The sequence below is a fragment of the Alligator mississippiensis genome, chromosome 1 (genome assembly GCF_030867095.1).
Source record: "Alligator mississippiensis isolate rAllMis1 chromosome 1, rAllMis1, whole genome shotgun sequence".
Lineage (NCBI taxonomy): Eukaryota > Metazoa > Chordata > Crocodylia > Alligatoridae > Alligator > Alligator mississippiensis.
In genome coordinates this window covers 181,346,309-181,364,715 of record NC_081824.1, presented here as the reverse complement: position 1 = coordinate 181,364,715, position 18,407 = coordinate 181,346,309, and the positions used below count along the sequence as shown (strand labels likewise).

General features: G+C 41.9%; 1 protein-coding gene across 4 annotated transcripts in view; it reads right to left on the bottom strand.

Moving 5' to 3' along the window:
- Positions 1 to 18,407, bottom strand: part of NVL (nuclear VCP like) — a 65,396-nt gene that overhangs the window by 25,283 nt on the left and 21,706 nt on the right. For all 4 annotated transcript variants that reach the window (XM_059717509.1, XM_059717503.1, XM_019483128.2 and 1 more), the window contains exons 14-18: positions 17,494 to 17,712; positions 16,713 to 16,817; positions 15,733 to 15,795; positions 14,201 to 14,320; positions 10,744 to 10,843 (exon numbers count right to left, since the gene is read on the bottom strand). In XM_059717509.1, the coding sequence (XP_059573492.1) occupies positions 10,744 to 10,843; positions 14,201 to 14,320; positions 15,733 to 15,795; positions 16,713 to 16,817; positions 17,494 to 17,712 (607 nt within the window). The remainder of the gene's footprint in view (positions 1 to 10,743; positions 10,844 to 14,200; positions 14,321 to 15,732; positions 15,796 to 16,712; positions 16,818 to 17,493; positions 17,713 to 18,407) is intronic.

Sequence of the window (18,407 nt, the reverse complement as noted above, 5' to 3'; positions counted from 1 at the left end):
TTCAAAGGCATTGTTCCATTTTGTTTAGTTGAAACTGTTTTGCTATTTTGGCGCTGTTTCAACCTTTTGCCCATAGGCTATAATGCGGAAGCACAAAAGAGCCTATAACTTTGACATTTTTGGAAAATTTTGATGAAACAACAGGCATGGTAGCCCCTGCTGAGGCCACAAAGCCTGCCACGGTTTAAGGAGTACTGCATCCAGTTTTGGGCTCCGCAATTCAAAAAGGATGTGGAAAAGCTTGAGAGAGTGCAGAGGAGAGGCACATGCATGATCAGAGGCCAGGAAAAGACCTTATGAAGAGAGGCTGAAAGCTATGGGACTCTTCAGCCTGGAAAAGCGCAGGCTAAGGGGTGATCTGATGGCCGCGCCTATAAGTTTATCAGGGGTGCTCACCAGGATCTGGGGGAACGTCTGTTCACCAGAGTGCCCCAGGGGAATACAAGGTCGAACAGTCACAAACTCCTCCATGACCGTTTCAGGCTGGACATAAGGAAGAATTTCTTTACTGTCCGAGCCCCCAAGGTTTGGAATAGGCTGCCACCGGAGGTGGTTCAAGCACCTACCTTGAACACCTTCAAGAGAAATTTGGATATTTATCTTGCTGGGATCCTATGATTCCTGCCCCTGGGGCAGGGGGCTGGACTTGATGATCCGCTGAGGTCCCTTCCAGCCCTAACGTCTATGAATCTATGAGATAGGTGCAGGGGTTTATGGGAAACTGCACCTCAAGCTGCTGACAAGCAAAATGCACATGTGACTGTGTGTGTTAAGGTGCGCCCTCAGTGGGGCTGGTAGTGTGCCCCAGTGAGGTCTCCTCCTCCCCTACAGCCTCATCTTGGTCCACCACTTTAAATGGCAACAGGTTATAACTGAGTGAGCAGCACAGTAGCACCAGCAGCATTCCAGGCAGCCAAACAGTCACAGTCAATGAGAGCAGTCCTTCCTCCCCTTCCCTCTCCTTATTTTCCGTTTCCTTGCAGGCAAGCCAAGCTTCAGCTTTGAAACGTTTCAAAACATTTTGACTGCCCTCATTTCATTTTGAGGCCGTTTCAAAGCCCTTCATTTAGATTTCAAAATGAGTCAAGACAGCATCGAAACAAAACAGCCGGTGACATTTCACACAGCCCTACTTACCATCACCTGTAGCTAAACTCTTATATAGCCACGTCCACAGATCATGCTATCATTTTTAGCTGACTGGATTCTAACCAATCCTTGCAGATAGTGATCAGACTTTGGTTATTCACATTTTGGTCACTTCTCAACAGGATTATAGCAATGCAAGATACCTGGCCATAAAGTCCCGCACTTTATACCGCAATGAAGGAGACTGTATGATATAGTGCAATATACCTAGCCATAAAGTCCGTCGCTTGCCAAAAAACTCTAGTAAGTTTGCAACACTGCAACACAGGCACAGCAAACCTATCCCCTGCTTTTTACAACAGCTTCCTGTAGATTTGCCAATCAAGTCTCGGTATTGACTCTTATCTTCAAGGCTTCCCATGGCCTGAGCTTAGATATCTAAACCACAGCTAAAAGCTCCTCTAGCTTTTCTGTGCAGAAAGCTTTAAAAGCTTTTCTGTGCAGTATACACAATATTCAAGGATTGGTTTAAATCAGTGGAAGATACTTCCATGAGAATTCAGGACAGCCACAAACTAAACCCCATTTTGTTCCCACTGCACAGGTGTGCACACATAGAATTTTGTGAGTGGTGCACATATATCACAACAAACAGTCCATTGCCCATCCCTTTTCCCCTTGGAGCAAGATTTTTGTTTAGTGATTTATCAGAGATCAGAGTAGTTTTGGGTTTTTTGCTTTGGATATAAATATGCTTGAAGCAAACAGATTTATCAAATAAACAAGGAGGTCATGTGTATATGCTAGCTAAAGGGAACAAAAGTTGTCAGATGTCTTAAGCTAAATTAGTATGCAAGTTTTCCTTTTAATTTTATTGGAGGAGGAGCAATGACAATAAATGAAAAAAGCAGAGCTGAAATCAATTTGATGTTAATAGTGATGCTTGTACTGGGACACAAATGTGTAGTGCTCTATCAAAACTTTAGTTTATTTTCCCCACAGAAAGTTCCTATCAAAATGTGAAGCACAATTTTGTGGATTTCTTAAAAGCAGCTGGTGAACAACGTACTACCATTCATTACTACCTTTCTAAAGTTTCTGTGCAAGAGATTTCTGGGTTCAGAGGGGAGTGAAAATGACAGGAACACCACACAGCACCAAAATCTACAATGCATTTTGCAGAATCCAGGAATATTACAAACCCTAATACCCAAGATTCTTGGCATTAATATACGCCAAAACTGGGGGGGGGGGGGGGGGGGGCGGCTGCAGTTGAGTAAAGTCACAAAATAACTGGGCTCTAACAACATTTATAGGATTTATGCTTCCCTTCCCAAATTTTTTGTAAGACCAGGGTATCTAAAAGCTAAATCCCATTTAGATAAATTAGATGTTTGACTTGAATTAAATCTCTTACCCTCTATGTGCAGAATCAAAATGGGGTTCTGTATCCTTGCTATTATGAAAATAATCTAGCCAGGGTCCATCAAGGTCACTGGATTTCTGCAACAAGTCCTCAAACATCCTATTTTTGTGGACAAGCTAAAGTCTGTTTTGGAACTTCTACAACAAAGCCACAGCCACTGTAAGATTTCACAATAAAGGTGAAGGAGCAGTGACAGTGCCTGGCCCCTTCTCTTCCAGAGAATGTTAAGAATTGGGCAACTTGCAAGTGCTTTATATTTCCAAGTCTTCATAAAAGGAGTTCAGCATTTGACATGTAGTGCAGTCATTAACAATTAGCTGAGCAAGATAACCAGAAATTCCAGTCTTCTTTTTATTTATTATTCTCTTGGGGATATTCTCCGATATTGCTTCAGCCTGTTTCACTCACTAACAAAGTCTGCAGTTATCAAAATAGTTTTTGACACACTGTCAACTGGAAATTTGGAAACAGCTGAAGTTTTTTTATGGATTACTAGCAGCACTGGGAAACATTAAGGATGCAAATACCAATGACTGTCCACGTACCTGTGCTTCCATGCTTCAAAGAAGCATATTGTAAGCCACCTATGATATCTCGTTGGCTGTCAAGTGAAATTTCAGGTCTCCCCATCTATGCTGGTGTCTCCTTCCACAGTCTTAAGTGTATACCAAAAAATTTGGCTGGCATAATTACACCTATTAGGGCCGTGATGAGAAAAAAAAAAACAACACACTCCAATCCAATGCAGCTATGCCAGCAAAAGTCTACCACTGAGAAATACAACTCACACCAGTAAAATTATTTTTCTTCCTAGTATAGTCTGTTTTATTCAGGGAAGTGGTTTAATTAGTAAAACACTGGAAGAAGGAAGTAAAGCACTGGAACAAGCTACCCAAAGAGGTTGTAGAATCTCTATCCTTAGAGGTTTTTAAGACCTGGGTAGACAAAGCCTTGGCTGGGATGATCTAGTTGGGGCTGGTTTTGCTCTGAGCAGGCAGCTGGAACTAGATGACTTCCTGAGGTCTGTTCCAACCATAATTTTCTATGATTTTACGAATTATATCAGCATAAAACTTATTTTGACACTAGAAGCTGCATTTCCACTTGGGGACTGGTAGCCACAGGGAGTATCTACACATGCACTTCAAGGAGCATTAAAGCGTCACAAGAAACCCATGCTAGCTAATGCGCATTAAAATTGACTAATTCGCTTTTTCTTAGTACCTTACAATGGAGGTACTAAATTTAATGTGCATTACTTAAAGCGTATTAATGAATGTGTACGCGTGCCCACCATGTATCAGCAACAGCTTTGGGACACGGACCCGATCAAAGACTGATCTTATACTAGCTGTGCTTTATTAATACAGGTTACTAGATGCTATATCAGTCAAGCACTCCCATCATGGATGTGGCTTTTACTAGCAAGACACTACGCAAAAACTATAACAACTTCAACAAGTAAAATAAACTATATCACTAAAACACTTCAGATACTGCAGTGGTTCTCAACCTTGTTAGACTCAAAGCACCCCTCAAGAATATCAGCTCTTAGCTTTCACTCAGTTTTTGATTACAGAAAAAAAATAGAGCAATTCTTCTGTTGCAAAGACCTCAAAATGCTTCTGACACTGCAAATTCCTATGTGAAATCCCCGTGTTAATCATGTGAACCATATGGAGGTGTTTGCACACCTAACAGAACTAATATTGCATGTCACCCTTGAAAGGATCTTGTGACATCCTGGTCGAAAGTTAGTAAGTAGGGACCCACTTAAAATCAGGCGTTTTCTGTGAAAAATGGCAGGCTTTGCGATTTTGGCAGGCTTGCTGCAAACCCCCCTTAAACTTACAAAAACAAACTTCAAGATTGCAGGAAACCTCTAAGTTCATCCTGGAACAGGAGCTCAGCAGGGAGATGTTCTCCCCCTGCTGGCTGGTGAAAAACTAAACTGCCGCCTGCAGCTCTGAGAGCGGGGCATTAAATGGTTGTGAAAGCAACTAAAGAAAGAAAATTGGTGCCTGTGGCCCTGCCTTCCGCAGCTCCTCTCTCAAGTACTCCCTGCATGCCTCATACAGGGAAGGCACCACCATCCTGTTAAAGGTAGTGTGTACGGACACTTGGTAGGATGGGGCGATGAGTACCATGAGCCACCTGAGCCCTGGCCACTCAAAGGAGAAGGGCTGGCCATCCAGAGCAAGCATCTTCCCCATGCTCTGGGTGACCTCGCTCACCCTTGCAATGCACCCCCCCTTTGTCTGAGGCTTTCCCCCACCACTCCAGGGTGGCCTGCCTCTGCTTTGTGGGGATGGGAGCTTTGGAAAGGAAGGGGGACCTCTTTTTGGGCATGGTCCCACTGGTGCCAGGCTGAGGAGGAACAAGTGCAAAGTGGTGCTGCCTCCGGAGATGCAGCAGCATCGTTGTGGTAGTGAAGTATTTCACCCTGTTGCCCTCCTGATCTGCCTTTGGCAGTGCTAGCAGGTAGCATACCTGGGATCATCTGCCACCTCAGAATGATTGCACATTCCCCCCCCGTCCCCCGCTTCTGGGTTGAGGGTGGGGATCCTGACTTATCCCCCTCCTCAGCAGGCAGAGGTACAACAACAGGGGAAGCTAAGCCACCTGACCCCACAACCTCCTCTGAGGTGCCTTCCGGAGAAGGAGACCTGCCTCTAGAGGAACTTTGAGGGGTGTGGAACACAAACTCAGATTCTCCCCACCCCAGAATTTCCCTGGCTATGGCACTCTGCTCCCCACCTTCCAGATCCAGCTCCTCCTTTGGCACTGGGAGGCTAATGCTGGGAGATGAAATTGGAGTGGAAGAGACCATCATGCTGGTGGCCATTTCTGATGTTAGTAGAGGTGGTGCAGGTACAGACAGGTACTGCTCCCACTGGCAGCAGAAGACTTATCGCTGCCAGGAAAGAGGGTGTGTCTATGTTTGGGGGGGGGGGGGGGGGGGGGCCTTGCATGCTCTTCCCCTACCCCCTCCCCCTCCCTTGCCAGAAGACCTGGCACCTGCTTTTCCAGCATGCTTCATAATGTTTGCTGTGCTGGAAAATGTACGTGTGTGTGTGATCTCTTGAATGTGTTACTTTTCGGCCTCTTGAAGGCTCAGATCAAGTGTAGTATTTGTACGTGTGTGTTTAAGTAAAATATATGTGCTTTCCTACACAGCAAACTGCCAGGGAAGACACAGGTTTCTTTTTTAGCCTAGTCCTTCCTGCAGTACTTTGAAACTCTTGTCAAGCAAAAGATCACTTTCCATAAGTCTTGTTAAATTCTGTGGACACAAATCCATTCGCTGATGGGGCTGTTTCACTTAGCTGAAAGTGAGCACATCCTTCTTACTCAATAAATACTTCTAAAATGGTGGAAACAGATCAATAATATGGGAGATAAGTTACTTAGAAATAAACCAATGCTTCCGAGTTACACCACCACATGTGGCTAACCTTTCAGGCCCAGAGTACAATAGGAGGAAAAAATGCACTTGAACTTGCATATTCCATTGTAGACAAGACAAAGGTAGTCATACACATTTATCAAGACATTTTTTACTGTACCTACTTGGATCGAAGATGAGGATTTTTTCCTCCTTTCAACATAGGAAAATAAACCTCCTGGTCTTAAATTTCAGTATGGCTTGGGGACAGGTGGTGGCTGCAGCCAGAACCTGCCACAGGCTGGGGTGGCTTGTGGAGCAGGGGGAACACAGAGGAGACTGACCAGTGCATGGTTCAGGGGGAGTGCAGGCAGGAAGTGTGTGGTAGGGGAAGTGCAAGGAAGACCACACAGCGACAGAGAAGCCACAGCTGCCACCTGCCCCACTGCCACTGCTGGTGTCTGGCTAGGCTTGATCCACCATGCGCTCCATGGCCCTGGCTAGGGGGCAGGTCCATGGGGGCAACTGGAGCTGGCAGATGGATTGGTGGGGGAAGGAGTTCAGTGGTCTGCTTTCCTTGTCATAGTGGTGGTGGAGGGAGGGGAACTAACTTAAGATGATCCTCCAATAATTAGATTCTATACAAGGACAAATATAACAAACATGATGAAATGAATAATTTTCCATGTACAGAACCTAATTATGTGATGGAGTATCTTAAATTCAAAGTTGTCTTGGACTTGGGTAAATACAGTAAGTGGCCAAGGTAAACCCTAGGTTCTTCTTATGGTTTACCTGAACCTGACAAAAATACTCATTTTTTCATTTTCAACCATATCAAGTCAAGTCCTCAGAACAGTTACCAAACCCTCAGTTTAATCATTATTCTCATTTACATACCTTGGGATTTTGACTAGACGTTTCTCATTTTATGTCCCCAGCAAATTCCTCATCGACTCCCATCTGTCACCCCAATTAGGAAAGCACTGATGCCAGAATACAACCCAAATCCAAGATGACTCTGAATTTAAGATGACCCCCCAATAATTAGATTCTATCCATGGATAAGTTATAAATTTGTTATAATTTTCCACATATACAATCTAATTATTGGATGATCATATTAAAATGTATGCCCCACTAGCACTGCAGGTAGTGTGGGGTGGCAGGCAGCTTGCTCTCTATCCCCCCCACCACCACTGGCCCCTCCTTGTGCCTGCCACCTACCTCCCATAGCCTTGGGCCCCCACCCTTTTTCCCCCCCTCCATGTCTCCCTCTGCCAATTCCACCCCCTGCAGCCTTGGTTCCCCACCCCACCTTGCCTATTTCCCTCCTCACCTCCAAAGCCTCTTCCCCTGATTCACCCCTCCCCTGCTTATTCTTGCTTTGGTGAGCCATGAAACCTGAGCTCAGCTTTTCCAGGAATTCATCAGTGAGTGAGTGCCCATTGTTCTGGACACTAAAGCCCATTCCAGTATACTGCACCTACATTGTAAACATTGCCAAGATATCCTCTCTTTGACTGTCCCTCTTCCCCATCTCATCTGTTACACTTAGAAAGATGTCTCTTACCAAAGTCTCTGGACACCCTTGTGCACATGTTTATCAGTACCCACATGCAGATGTCCTTTACGATTATGTCATATATTTAATTATATTATGATCACTCATGATTAATTACCTTCATATATGAAATTAAGTTCTTAGAGCTTATTCTGGATTTTCTATATATGGATTATAAAAGGAATAAGGGATCAACGTTCAAGAACTGTAATAGTCTTCAGTGCATATTCAAGACCTTCTGTGGGTCTCTATGCCAGAAGCATCAAACCCATCTGGCCCCAAATTGCAAAATGAATGGCATATTGTTAGCCCCCTGGGTTAGGTTGGGTCTGTGGACTCACTTTCCTTCCCCCTGTATCCACCGTACTTATGCAACCGATTCCGGACAGCACCACATATGGTGCCCATGTGAGGCTGGTCCAGGAACACAGTGTGTGGAACGCTCGCTCAGGCTGGTCTGGGACTCTCACCTGTACGCAATGAAGCACTGGGGGTTGCATGTTGGGCCTCCATGGGTCAAATGCAGCCTATGGACCTTATCTTTGAAACTCCTTCTCTATGCATTTTTAAGAGTCTCCATGAGATCAGAAATTAATGCAACATTCCTGTGCTCCCCGATACATTTTCTAAGTTACAGCTGCAAACAGAAGTACATTCTAAAACTAAGACAATACTCTTAATGTGAAGCACATGAGGTTTACTTGAAGACTGCTTCATGGAATGTGCAGACTGGCTTATTTTCAGAGAGTTTCAAATACAGAACACTGCTCCACAGCTAGTGGACATGGTACAAGCAGGCATAAAACTGTTCTATCACTCCTATTTTGCAAAAGAACAATGAAGGAAGCAAAAAGCACTCGGGTACCTAAATACAATCTGGTGCCAAGGCATCAAAGTAGAGCAGATATGCAATAAAAACAGTGCTCTCTCAAGCAGAAGCACTTATACCCCTTAACAACTTCAAAACCATTTGGCAAAAGACTCATCGTAGCAAAGGGGAAGGCCTATTGGATCCAAATTATACACTTTATTTCAAATCGGATTCCCAATGCAATTTATGCCATGTTAAGCATATGTGGTACTGTCCTGAGCCTATGCCAAGCAGCATGCTGCCTCCTGGGCACAATCCTAAATGGGGCTATGCTATTGGTTCAACTGCCTGCAACGGCAGTCCAGAGCCTCAGGCTATGCAACACTTGCTGCAATGCCCGCTGCTTGAAGACACATGTACAATGAAAGACCTCACAAAGTACAATAAATGAACACAAGCATATGCAACAAAATGGTCAAATGTGGTGTAATACAAGAAGGAAGCACAATCCTAAGGGCAGAGGCTGTATGTATAGGACAAGTGATGAGCCAGTCAAGTTTCAGATTATAGTCCCAATTTACCCAATTACTTAGAAGCCTTCTATTAAAAATTAAATTGAAATGTGCTTTGAAAGTTGCACCAAGTTCCACATTAAGCTAGTAGGAGTATGTAGTAGGAGTATGTGGTGGGGCAGGGCAGAGGTTTGCTTGTTTTGCTGCATAAACAGCTCCCATTCCAAACCTGGTAGAACAGCATAATAAGATGAAAATTAGGTTTAGAGCTGCAACTAGGAGGTACTCAGCCCTACAAAAGGTGTAGGAGTAGCTAACTGCCACCTGAAATCATCCTTCCCTCAAGTATCCCCAAACTCATGATCATCCATGGGAAAACCCCACCCTGTTCACCTGTGAACCCTATACTCCCATTCCTCCTCACCAGCCACATAAGCTCAGGAAAGGGGCTACTGGAACCCTGCCAAGTAGGAGCAGAGGCAAGCAAGTGAAGCAAGGGCTTTTGGATGCTGAAGTTGGGCTATTTTTTCAGGATTTAATTTGGACGTTCTTTTCTTTGTATTGACTGGTTGCTCACGCCATTTCCCACCCGGATTATCCTCTCAATCCACTTGCCACTCCTGATCCCCTTCTCCTACCTAACTTAACCCGTCCCTTCAATATCATTTTCCCTTCCTTTGTTTCCATTCATCTGAATATTCCCAATGAACCACACCAAAATCATTTTACTCCCTCCCAAAAACTAACCTGCCCAAATGCATGCAACTAACATGACATTTGTAGACCTTTATCCTGTTCCCTCCGCTTTTGTTTTACAGCCCTTTACTTGTCTATCAGATTCTAGAGCACAAGTTTCCCAGGGCAAGGATTGCCTTTTACTCTGGGTATAGCACCTGCCATGAGAGCCCAGAACTCTACAATGAAAATAACTCTACAAATGACAAACAATGGAGGAACCTACGGAGTTGCAAGGTGCATGATGTTTTCAAAAAGGGCTCACTCAGTACCACATGTACTACCTGAGAACTGATGTGATGCATTTGTGAAAGAACCCCAAGAACTCAGGAGTCTAGCAAGCTGAAACATGGAGGTCAGGCACAAGACTTGACAAGACAAGCAGACACTGGAACAGCAAAGCGTGTTTGGGGTTCAGCAGAAGAGTTTTAGGGAAGCAGAGAAGTGCTAGAGAAAGGAGTATGAGAAGTTAAATGCAAATCATGAATCATTAACTTTTTTGCTAATGATCTAGCAGCTAAAACTACACCGATGAACAGCAAGCAAACAACCAAAAATGAACATGCAACACCTCATTTTCAGATTTATTTTGAAATTCCAAGGGTTTAATCCAAAACCAGTGAAGTCAATGGAATCTTTTCACGGATTTATGCCGATCAGCTCCCAGCTGACCTCAAGTTACTTCACTTCACACCCTGACAATTATGAGAAACTGGAATACACTTTACATGCTTGCTGTATGCCAGAGCCTTACTCTGAAGTGACTATATACTTTGACTATACAGAAATTTTGCCCAACTGTCATCTGAACTTACTTGAATATTGGAGATGCAAAAGAACAGAAACAACACATCATATTTGCTTTACAAGTTGTAGTTAAATAGTTTAACCATCAAATCAGGTCATGCAAATAAAAGGTAACTTTTAAGTAGCCTTGACAGAGAAAAGACATTTTGACTTCTTTATGAAACAGTTTATTTGAATTTAAACATTCCCTACAGTATTTGCAAACACTGTATTACTATGCTAGAACTGTTCCATTGTCCAAGATGAGAGAAAAATAAAGGTCATGTAAACATGAATGAAGAGCTGAATTTTAAAAGATCTCTCAGTTATAAGCTGAGATTCCTTAGTAACACGAAGTATAGGTGGTTGTTTTTAAATATATTCCTAAGCTTGAGTCTAAGTAAAAGAAGATTTCACTGGTTTTTGGGTTCTTACCTGGCCTGTTGGTGGCAGCCATAATGAAAACCTGTTGACGATTTTCCAGACCATCCATCTCAGTTAATAACTGGTTCACCACACGAACACTAACACCTGCCTTTAAAACAGTAATGCATTCTCAGTTAAATTGGGAAAACAACTGTCAATCATTCGGGTATGAACTCCCCCCCAACCCACAGCATTTATTACCCCCCTTGATCGCTACTCAAAGATCACCTTCCTCTCTCTGCACCCTGATCAAACTTCATTCTTGACCACTGCCATTGGCTTCTTTTTCACTAACCCCAACTTCATGTATTGAGGCCATATTTATACTGGCACAGCTTTCTTAATAGTCTGTGACAAGTGCAGAGACTCATATTTCTGGGAAACATTCCAGCTACTTGAACCATTTGCAATCCTGTGTTTGGCTTGCCTACTTATTACCTTTTAATTCATAAATAATTGATAGAAACTCGCCCAAGCTTTGAGGAACCTGACCAGTCATTTAAACATTCAAACTGAATAAAATCCCATTCACTGGCCTTATCTACTGAGCAGCAATTTATAATTATATTTTAACAATCCCAATACAGATGCATCCTACAAAGGTAAGCAACTGGATTATTCTGAACTCCACTGTAAAGGTGTCCACTTATCATAGGCTTTATAGTTCCAAGATCTGTGTGTCAGATTCTGGAGAGCACACATCAGCCTTGTTTAACATTTAAAAGAGTGAAATCCTACTGAAATTTGCGGCTTGCAAGAGTCAGGTTGCCAGCCCATAAAGATGTGCTGTTGGATTAGCCAAATTCTTGACAAAGAAATGAGCTGGCAAGAACACAATTACAAATGAGAGACTGCTTGACAGTTTAGCACATGCCTTTGTTGCTTTGTTAAAAGTTATATATTTATTCTGCAATTAAATATAAATAATTAAACAACCTCTTCAGATTCAACTGCTAATCAGATCAAATAGTGGAGATGTACACACGTTACCGTAAAAGTGACTAGATCACACAGAAGATCGTATGAATCCCAACTATGCACCATAAGGATCATAACTCTGATACATTGTCAATTCAGTGCAGTATTTACAGGACAAGCCGTTTTTATTGTGATTCTGAGGTAACAGTGCAGCAATAAAGTCTGCTTCATCACTACATTAACTCCAGTTTTAAGCCTGTATAACTTAACCAGCATTAATGACTCTATACCACTGTAAAATTGGAGTAATCAAATGGTTAGTCATAGCTTCACTTTTAAAATTGGATTACTGGCCCCAAATTCTTGCTCTATAGCAGGGCTATCCAACTTCTGAGCATCCAGGGGCTGCATGGTCCCTGGGTCATATAGCAGTGCCCCCCTCCCTTGCCACTCCTCCACTGGGATGTGCAGTATGTGCACACGTGGCTGAGCTACACCACATCACATGGGTCCCCTGCCCAAAGTTCCCTGGGTCCTGCAAACTGCACTGCCCTGTCCCACCTCTGGAAGATGGAAGAGGTGGAAGAAGCCTGGAATCCCTTGCAGCAAAGTAATGAAGGGGGCTGGTGATCAAACTGGGAGCTTGAGGGCTGTAAGCTAATTCCTTGTGGGCCACATGCAACATTCACAGGGTACAGAGCTCATCAGCCAGGGTGGACTTTACAGAAGTAGAGGTTTCTGTATATTGTGAAGGCAGTAGGGCTGTGCTTCAGACACAGTTATTCAAACTCCTACCTCTCTTATTGCAGATACTGCAACTGCCCCCAAAGCCCCCTACTTGCAGTTTACAAATAATGTGAAAGCATGCCTGACATGCCTAACAAGAGGGTGTTTGAAGAATTCTTGGCAGTGGCACAGATTTTTTTTTTTTTTTTTTTAAAAAGGTGGCAGGTCTGAACACCAAAGCTTAGTCTTAGAATCAAGAGTCAAGTAAAAATGCAGTAAGTGTAGAAGCAGCAGCAGGAATCCACTCTGTGAGGTGTGGGGCAATGCAGAACCCAGTGCAAGGTAGTGGTATAGGGTGCCAAGGGACCCAGGGCACAGTGGGACACAGTGACGGGGCAAGCACTGGGGGAAGGGTAGGTGCAAGAGTTGAGGGGGGATGGGACAAAGGACCAGGGACAAGCTGCCTCCCCCTTGCCACTGCTTTACCTGCTGCAGCATTGGGAGGGAGGGAATGGACAAATCTGAGATTTTGAGATGAACATCCAATAATTATATTCTACACATGGAGAATTACAACATATTTATAGTTTTCTATGTATAGAATCTAATTTAGGGGGGTTATTTTCAATTGGAAGTCATCTTGGATTCAGATAAATATGATAGGTGACCTTAGTTCTTCTCTTAAAAAAATGAAATAAAGAACTAACTCATTTAATCTCTTATAAAATAATATATATTTTGGGTCATTTGTTGAGCTTCTAGATTTCTAACCACAAAGAAAAGATCATTAGGATAACTCTTAGTCCTAGTTTGTGTGTAAATTCAGTTTAGAGAACAACAAAAGTAATTTGGCACCTTGAACTTAAAATCACATTTAAATTTGATTGTAAAATACTGGGATAGTGTTTGAACTGTATGGGCTAGATCAATGGTGCTTGACCTTTCTGATCTTTGCAGCTCCTGGAGCTGCAGAATCAATGCTGCCACCTCTCTCCTGCCACCAAGTTTCCAAACCCATAGAAAGCCCCATGGGTCAGATGACTGGATTACTTTACTTTGCAGGCTGGATCCAGCCCACAGCCTATATTGGGTACTATTGGGCTAGATTATCATATGTTACCAACTGCACTGAATTGCACCCAATTTTATTATGGCTTTACATTGACAAGAACTGTTATGGCTACCATACACATGATTAATGTAGAGGAGTTTTCCATACCCAGGGGCCCTTTTACACACGAGCACAGACATTTGTAGAGGCCAAAATCATACCCAATTACAAACTTAGTACTAGTATTTCTATCTTTTGGTTCAAGTTTGTGACAATTTTGCACTAGGACTATTGTTTTTAGGAGATGGAAGATTTACATGGCACCTGTGAGTGAAGGGGCCAGTGGGAAGAGAAAATATTTAGAAGTTTAAATGCAAGCATACTTAAAACTCATATCTGAATAATGAGGAAGTGTGATGTGCACAACTCAACATGCTCAAAGAGGATATCAAAATGAAGAAACATCGCCAAACATCCCCAGAGGTGCAGAACAGACTTGATCACCATAGACATATTTAAACTGTCTGTCTTTCAACAAAAGTCAGATGGTCAAAAGACGACAACATCTGGGAGTGATGTTACTCTAAACAGCCTTAAATGCATGTGACTGCAGTGACCATGGAACATGTGTTAGGCTTCTAAAAGAGAGTACACCATAGAAGAAGTCCTTACCAAGGCTACAATCCAGGCCACATTATGTGCCCAACAGTAGCAGGACACAAAAGAAAGATCTGATTAAAGTAACTTGTGGGATTATGATTTCAGGCTTACCTCGCAATCTGACCTCCGGGGACACAATGCATCCACTTCATCAAAAAATATAACGCAAGGAGCAGAATTCCTGGCCCTCTGAAATACCTGACGTACAGCACGCTCACTTTCACCGACATACTGAAATAATACAGAAACACGGTGGGAACAATCCAAAATATCAAACTTTTGCTTCATAATCCAATTTAACCCATGATTGGTGGTGCCTGCCAAGGCCAAAGGATCACATACTTTTATTTACTCCATTTAATTCTGCCAAGTTTATCATCAATTTAAACCCATAGTTTTTATTTTGGAGGGGGAAAAGGGCAAATTTGGATGCATTTGTCACTACCCAGTTCACAACTGTTAAGTTGTTGCATGCAGCGCAGTGTCAGTGCCAAACTGGTAAGGCTCTACCTTTTAGGGGAATTAATATCTGCTACCATACTGACAAAGAGAGTTAACAGTTATATTCCTCTCCATGACCTTAGTTAAGCTTTTTAAATATCCGAGGCATCCACAGATTCACATCTGCAGAAGCTCATAAACAGAACTATGTAGAAAGAATTGAAATAGAGTTTCTTCCCTCAGAAAGTCATTACACAAGGGAAAAAGCCTCACTTGATTTGCAAATGGAAAATGTTGTCACCCCACAGACAGCATTCATTTACCATTAATGTGCTTTGTCTCTTCATTCTCAGAGTCCAGAAATCAGTTCCCTTTGAATTTAAGGAGGCAGGGATCTGCACTAACTAAAAAAATGGATCAAATCCATTTCTTTTGGCTTCAGTTTCACCCATTTACTAAAACAGGTAAGTGATATGCTCCAATCTGAATCTGAGCAGCAGAAGTAAAATCATTTTGATCACCTTGCACATTTCTTAAACTGTAAAAAGGTGTGGGAAATATCAAAGTGTAATAAAAATGATATTTTTAAGTCGAGGACTTACCTTAAATCATAACACATCACTTGTGACTGATTACAATAAATGACTTTTAAACATTCTGAAGAGTAGCATCTTTTCTGAGGTTTAGACCCTGATAAAGTCGATGGAAAACTTTAGCAAAATCTAACCCCAAACTTAAATCACCTAAAGTTAATTTAGAGTTGTTTTAGGTACCTGATTTGATTTTCAGAGGTGCCAAGTCCTGAAGCCATCACTATTTGAAAATTTTAATTTGACTTGAAAATGTTGCCTTTTGTCCTCACAGCACACACTAACAATGAGGCAAACAGCTAGTTACTTCAAAAGTCTTACTATGCAAATCAAGCAATCCCCACAGTCTCTAATCCTTAAAAGAGGATTACCACCTTAAGAGAAGATGCACCACAAGAGGCAGATTGAACTAGGTAAGATCTATGCCACCTAAATGCATCCTTTGAGAGCAACCTGGCTGCTATAAGAGCTATTACAATTAAGATGATATTACATGAGGTATTCTTGTTGCACAAAACACCAGCTTAGTGATCATCAGGACTCAATTGCCTCAAGCTGCACAAAGAACTCAGTCAAAATAGTAAAGGTCAAGGTATAATGATCAACACTTACCATATTTAACAGTTCTGGACCTTTTACAGAGATGAAGTTCAGCCCAGACTCATTTGCCACAGCCTATCCAGAAAATTAAAAAAAAAAAATCCACTATCACACACTGATAATATTAGGTTTCCATTCACTAGACTTCCTGAAGCATCATTTTAAGAGCATTATCTATTTTCTTTTCTTGAAAACTCTGGCAAGATTCCAGATGCACTATGAAAAAGGTCATTTTCTTTTCTATTCATTGATTTATGAAGAACTCAAAAGAAAAGATTATTTATCAAACCTCTCTCAAAATATATGAAGCTCTTTAGGAGCCCAGACCCATGCCCAGATACTAATTCATTCATTCAACACTGTTTCCCACAGCGGTTTTTTTTTTTTTTTTAAAAACAGGTCCTGTTCCAGAAATGCTTTTAAAAGCAACTCTAAATGACTAGTGCACATTACAGAGAAATGTCATCACATAAACAGTCCTTAAAGACCAAACACAAGAGTTGGTCTAGAAATTCAAGGAAATATGCAAGTTAAGGAGGAAAGCAATAAGTGCATTGTTCCAGGAGCATTGGGAATAAATGGTAAAGTGGACCTGGTCTTTAGTGGACAACTACAGCTTTTAATTACAGTAGACAACTTCAAAGTGATAGATCTGTAGGAAGGAGCCATTTCCTTTTCACCACTTTATTATTTTTCAACCTATTGCATTCTTTCTGACTTTACCTTTCTTCCTTCTCACCCACGTGAAACGGAACTATTTTACTGGGAAATCAATTAACTTCAAAAGACTTTTTTTAATTTAATTTTTTTTTTTTAACTCAAGCTCCTGCTGAAAGCAATGTGAGGGCTTGACTCCTATTGCCATCACGCAATTAAGCAATCTACCATTGGATGTCACCAAGTCATTCTTATGAAAGAAATCTGACTTCTTCCCTAGGGTACTCTACTACCTCCCAGTATTCACATGAAACATACAAATTGGCAATTCCTACCTTGGCCAGTAATGTTTTGCCACATCCAGGAGGCCCTGCAAGTAGTACACCAGCTGGAGCAGTCAGGCCAAGAGCCCTGAATTGCTCTGGATTCCGAACAGGTGCCTATGATAAAAACCCAAACAATTAACAGTGACTGAAGCATTGATCTTTAAGTTTCAACAAGGTGCAACTAAAGCTGAAGCCAAAACAAAAAGGTACAAAGAACTTTCCACCTGAGCTGAACCAGCAACTGTATGGGTATATTCAGACCAAACAACTAGATGGGCACTTTCTTGCTTGTGGTAGCAAATGGCTTTCACATACAGCTTAACTGAAGAAAATGAGAGTAGAGCTTTCTTAATTAAAAACTTTCCCTAAACTGAGTGTCTATGGTGAGCTTACATGAAGGTTGTTGAGGAAGAGGAAAGTACACTAAAACACATGCATGTAATTTCTTTAAATTAGGAAACTGTCAGAAAAAAGTGAGGATAGGTCTTTGATTAAACACAGATCAAAGACATGTCTAAGGGCAGCATTGATATAAGCTCTCTTGTTAAATACATCTTGTCACTGAAAAGGAAGACATAAATCAAAGACAAAATTAGCTGTCTACCTTAATTCACAAAAATACAAGGATTTTTAAATAAGGTGCAGCAGAAAGACCAACCAAAAAAGATTTCAGACAATTTGAAGTAAAACTTCAGAACAGAACACCAGGTTCAGATTCTAAAGCATGTGATTTTGCCTCTGGCTAGATATCATGTTTCCTAGCAGGACTCTAAATGGTATTCATGCCTACCAGTATAACCATGGCAAGCTCCTCCCGAATGTCCTCCAGAGCTCCAATATCTGCCCATGTCACATCAGGAACTGTCACAAAGCCTTCTCTCTTGGCAGAGGGCTGCACTGAGGACAGTGCAACAATAAAATCATTCATCTCAATGCAGAGCTTTTGCAGCTGCTCCTCTACCAAGGGGTCCTGCTCTTTAAGCAATTCCAGCAGTTTCTGCAATTCATCCTGAGAGAAAGGGAAAAAAAAAAAGATTACAATGGACAAAATTTTACCACCACACAATTTTTCAAGGTTTCCCTGGAGCAAAAGCATCTTCATTAAGGTAAAATTCCAGCTGAATATTGGAAAAGGCGCTAGACAACTCTGGAGTCTTGGTTTTAAATCCCACTTTCCATCTTCCCTCCCACACCACCACCATACCAGTACAACAGTAATTGTAACAGTAGTACTTGTACCAGGGCAAGATTACTCTACACTGCCTCAGTGAGGGCTGTCTCTGTAGTGCTATGCAGTGCTTGGCCACTTCTGGGGAGGCTGCCAAAAAAATCTCTGTTAAGATTTTCTTTTATCAAGGTATTTGCTGTTATGATTTGCTCTGCAGTTCTAACTGGTTCTATATAGAAGCACAGCGAGTCCCACACATGAATTTCATACACAGCTGTACACAGTCCTTAAAAGTCAATGCTTATTTCTAGAAACTTTCACAACATGTCAGCACATTGCTGAGTGTATCTTCAGGTTCAGCAATTAATGAAATGCAATTGCTATATACAAGTTGTAGTGTCTCGTTTATTCCCAGGCTGACCAAAATGGGATTTGCCAGTCATGCCCTAAGTTGTTCATGACAGGAAAGTTGTGCTGCTATAAATAAGGTTGTACTAGAATTTCCATTTCAAAGTGAAAAAAAGCCTACAAAAACA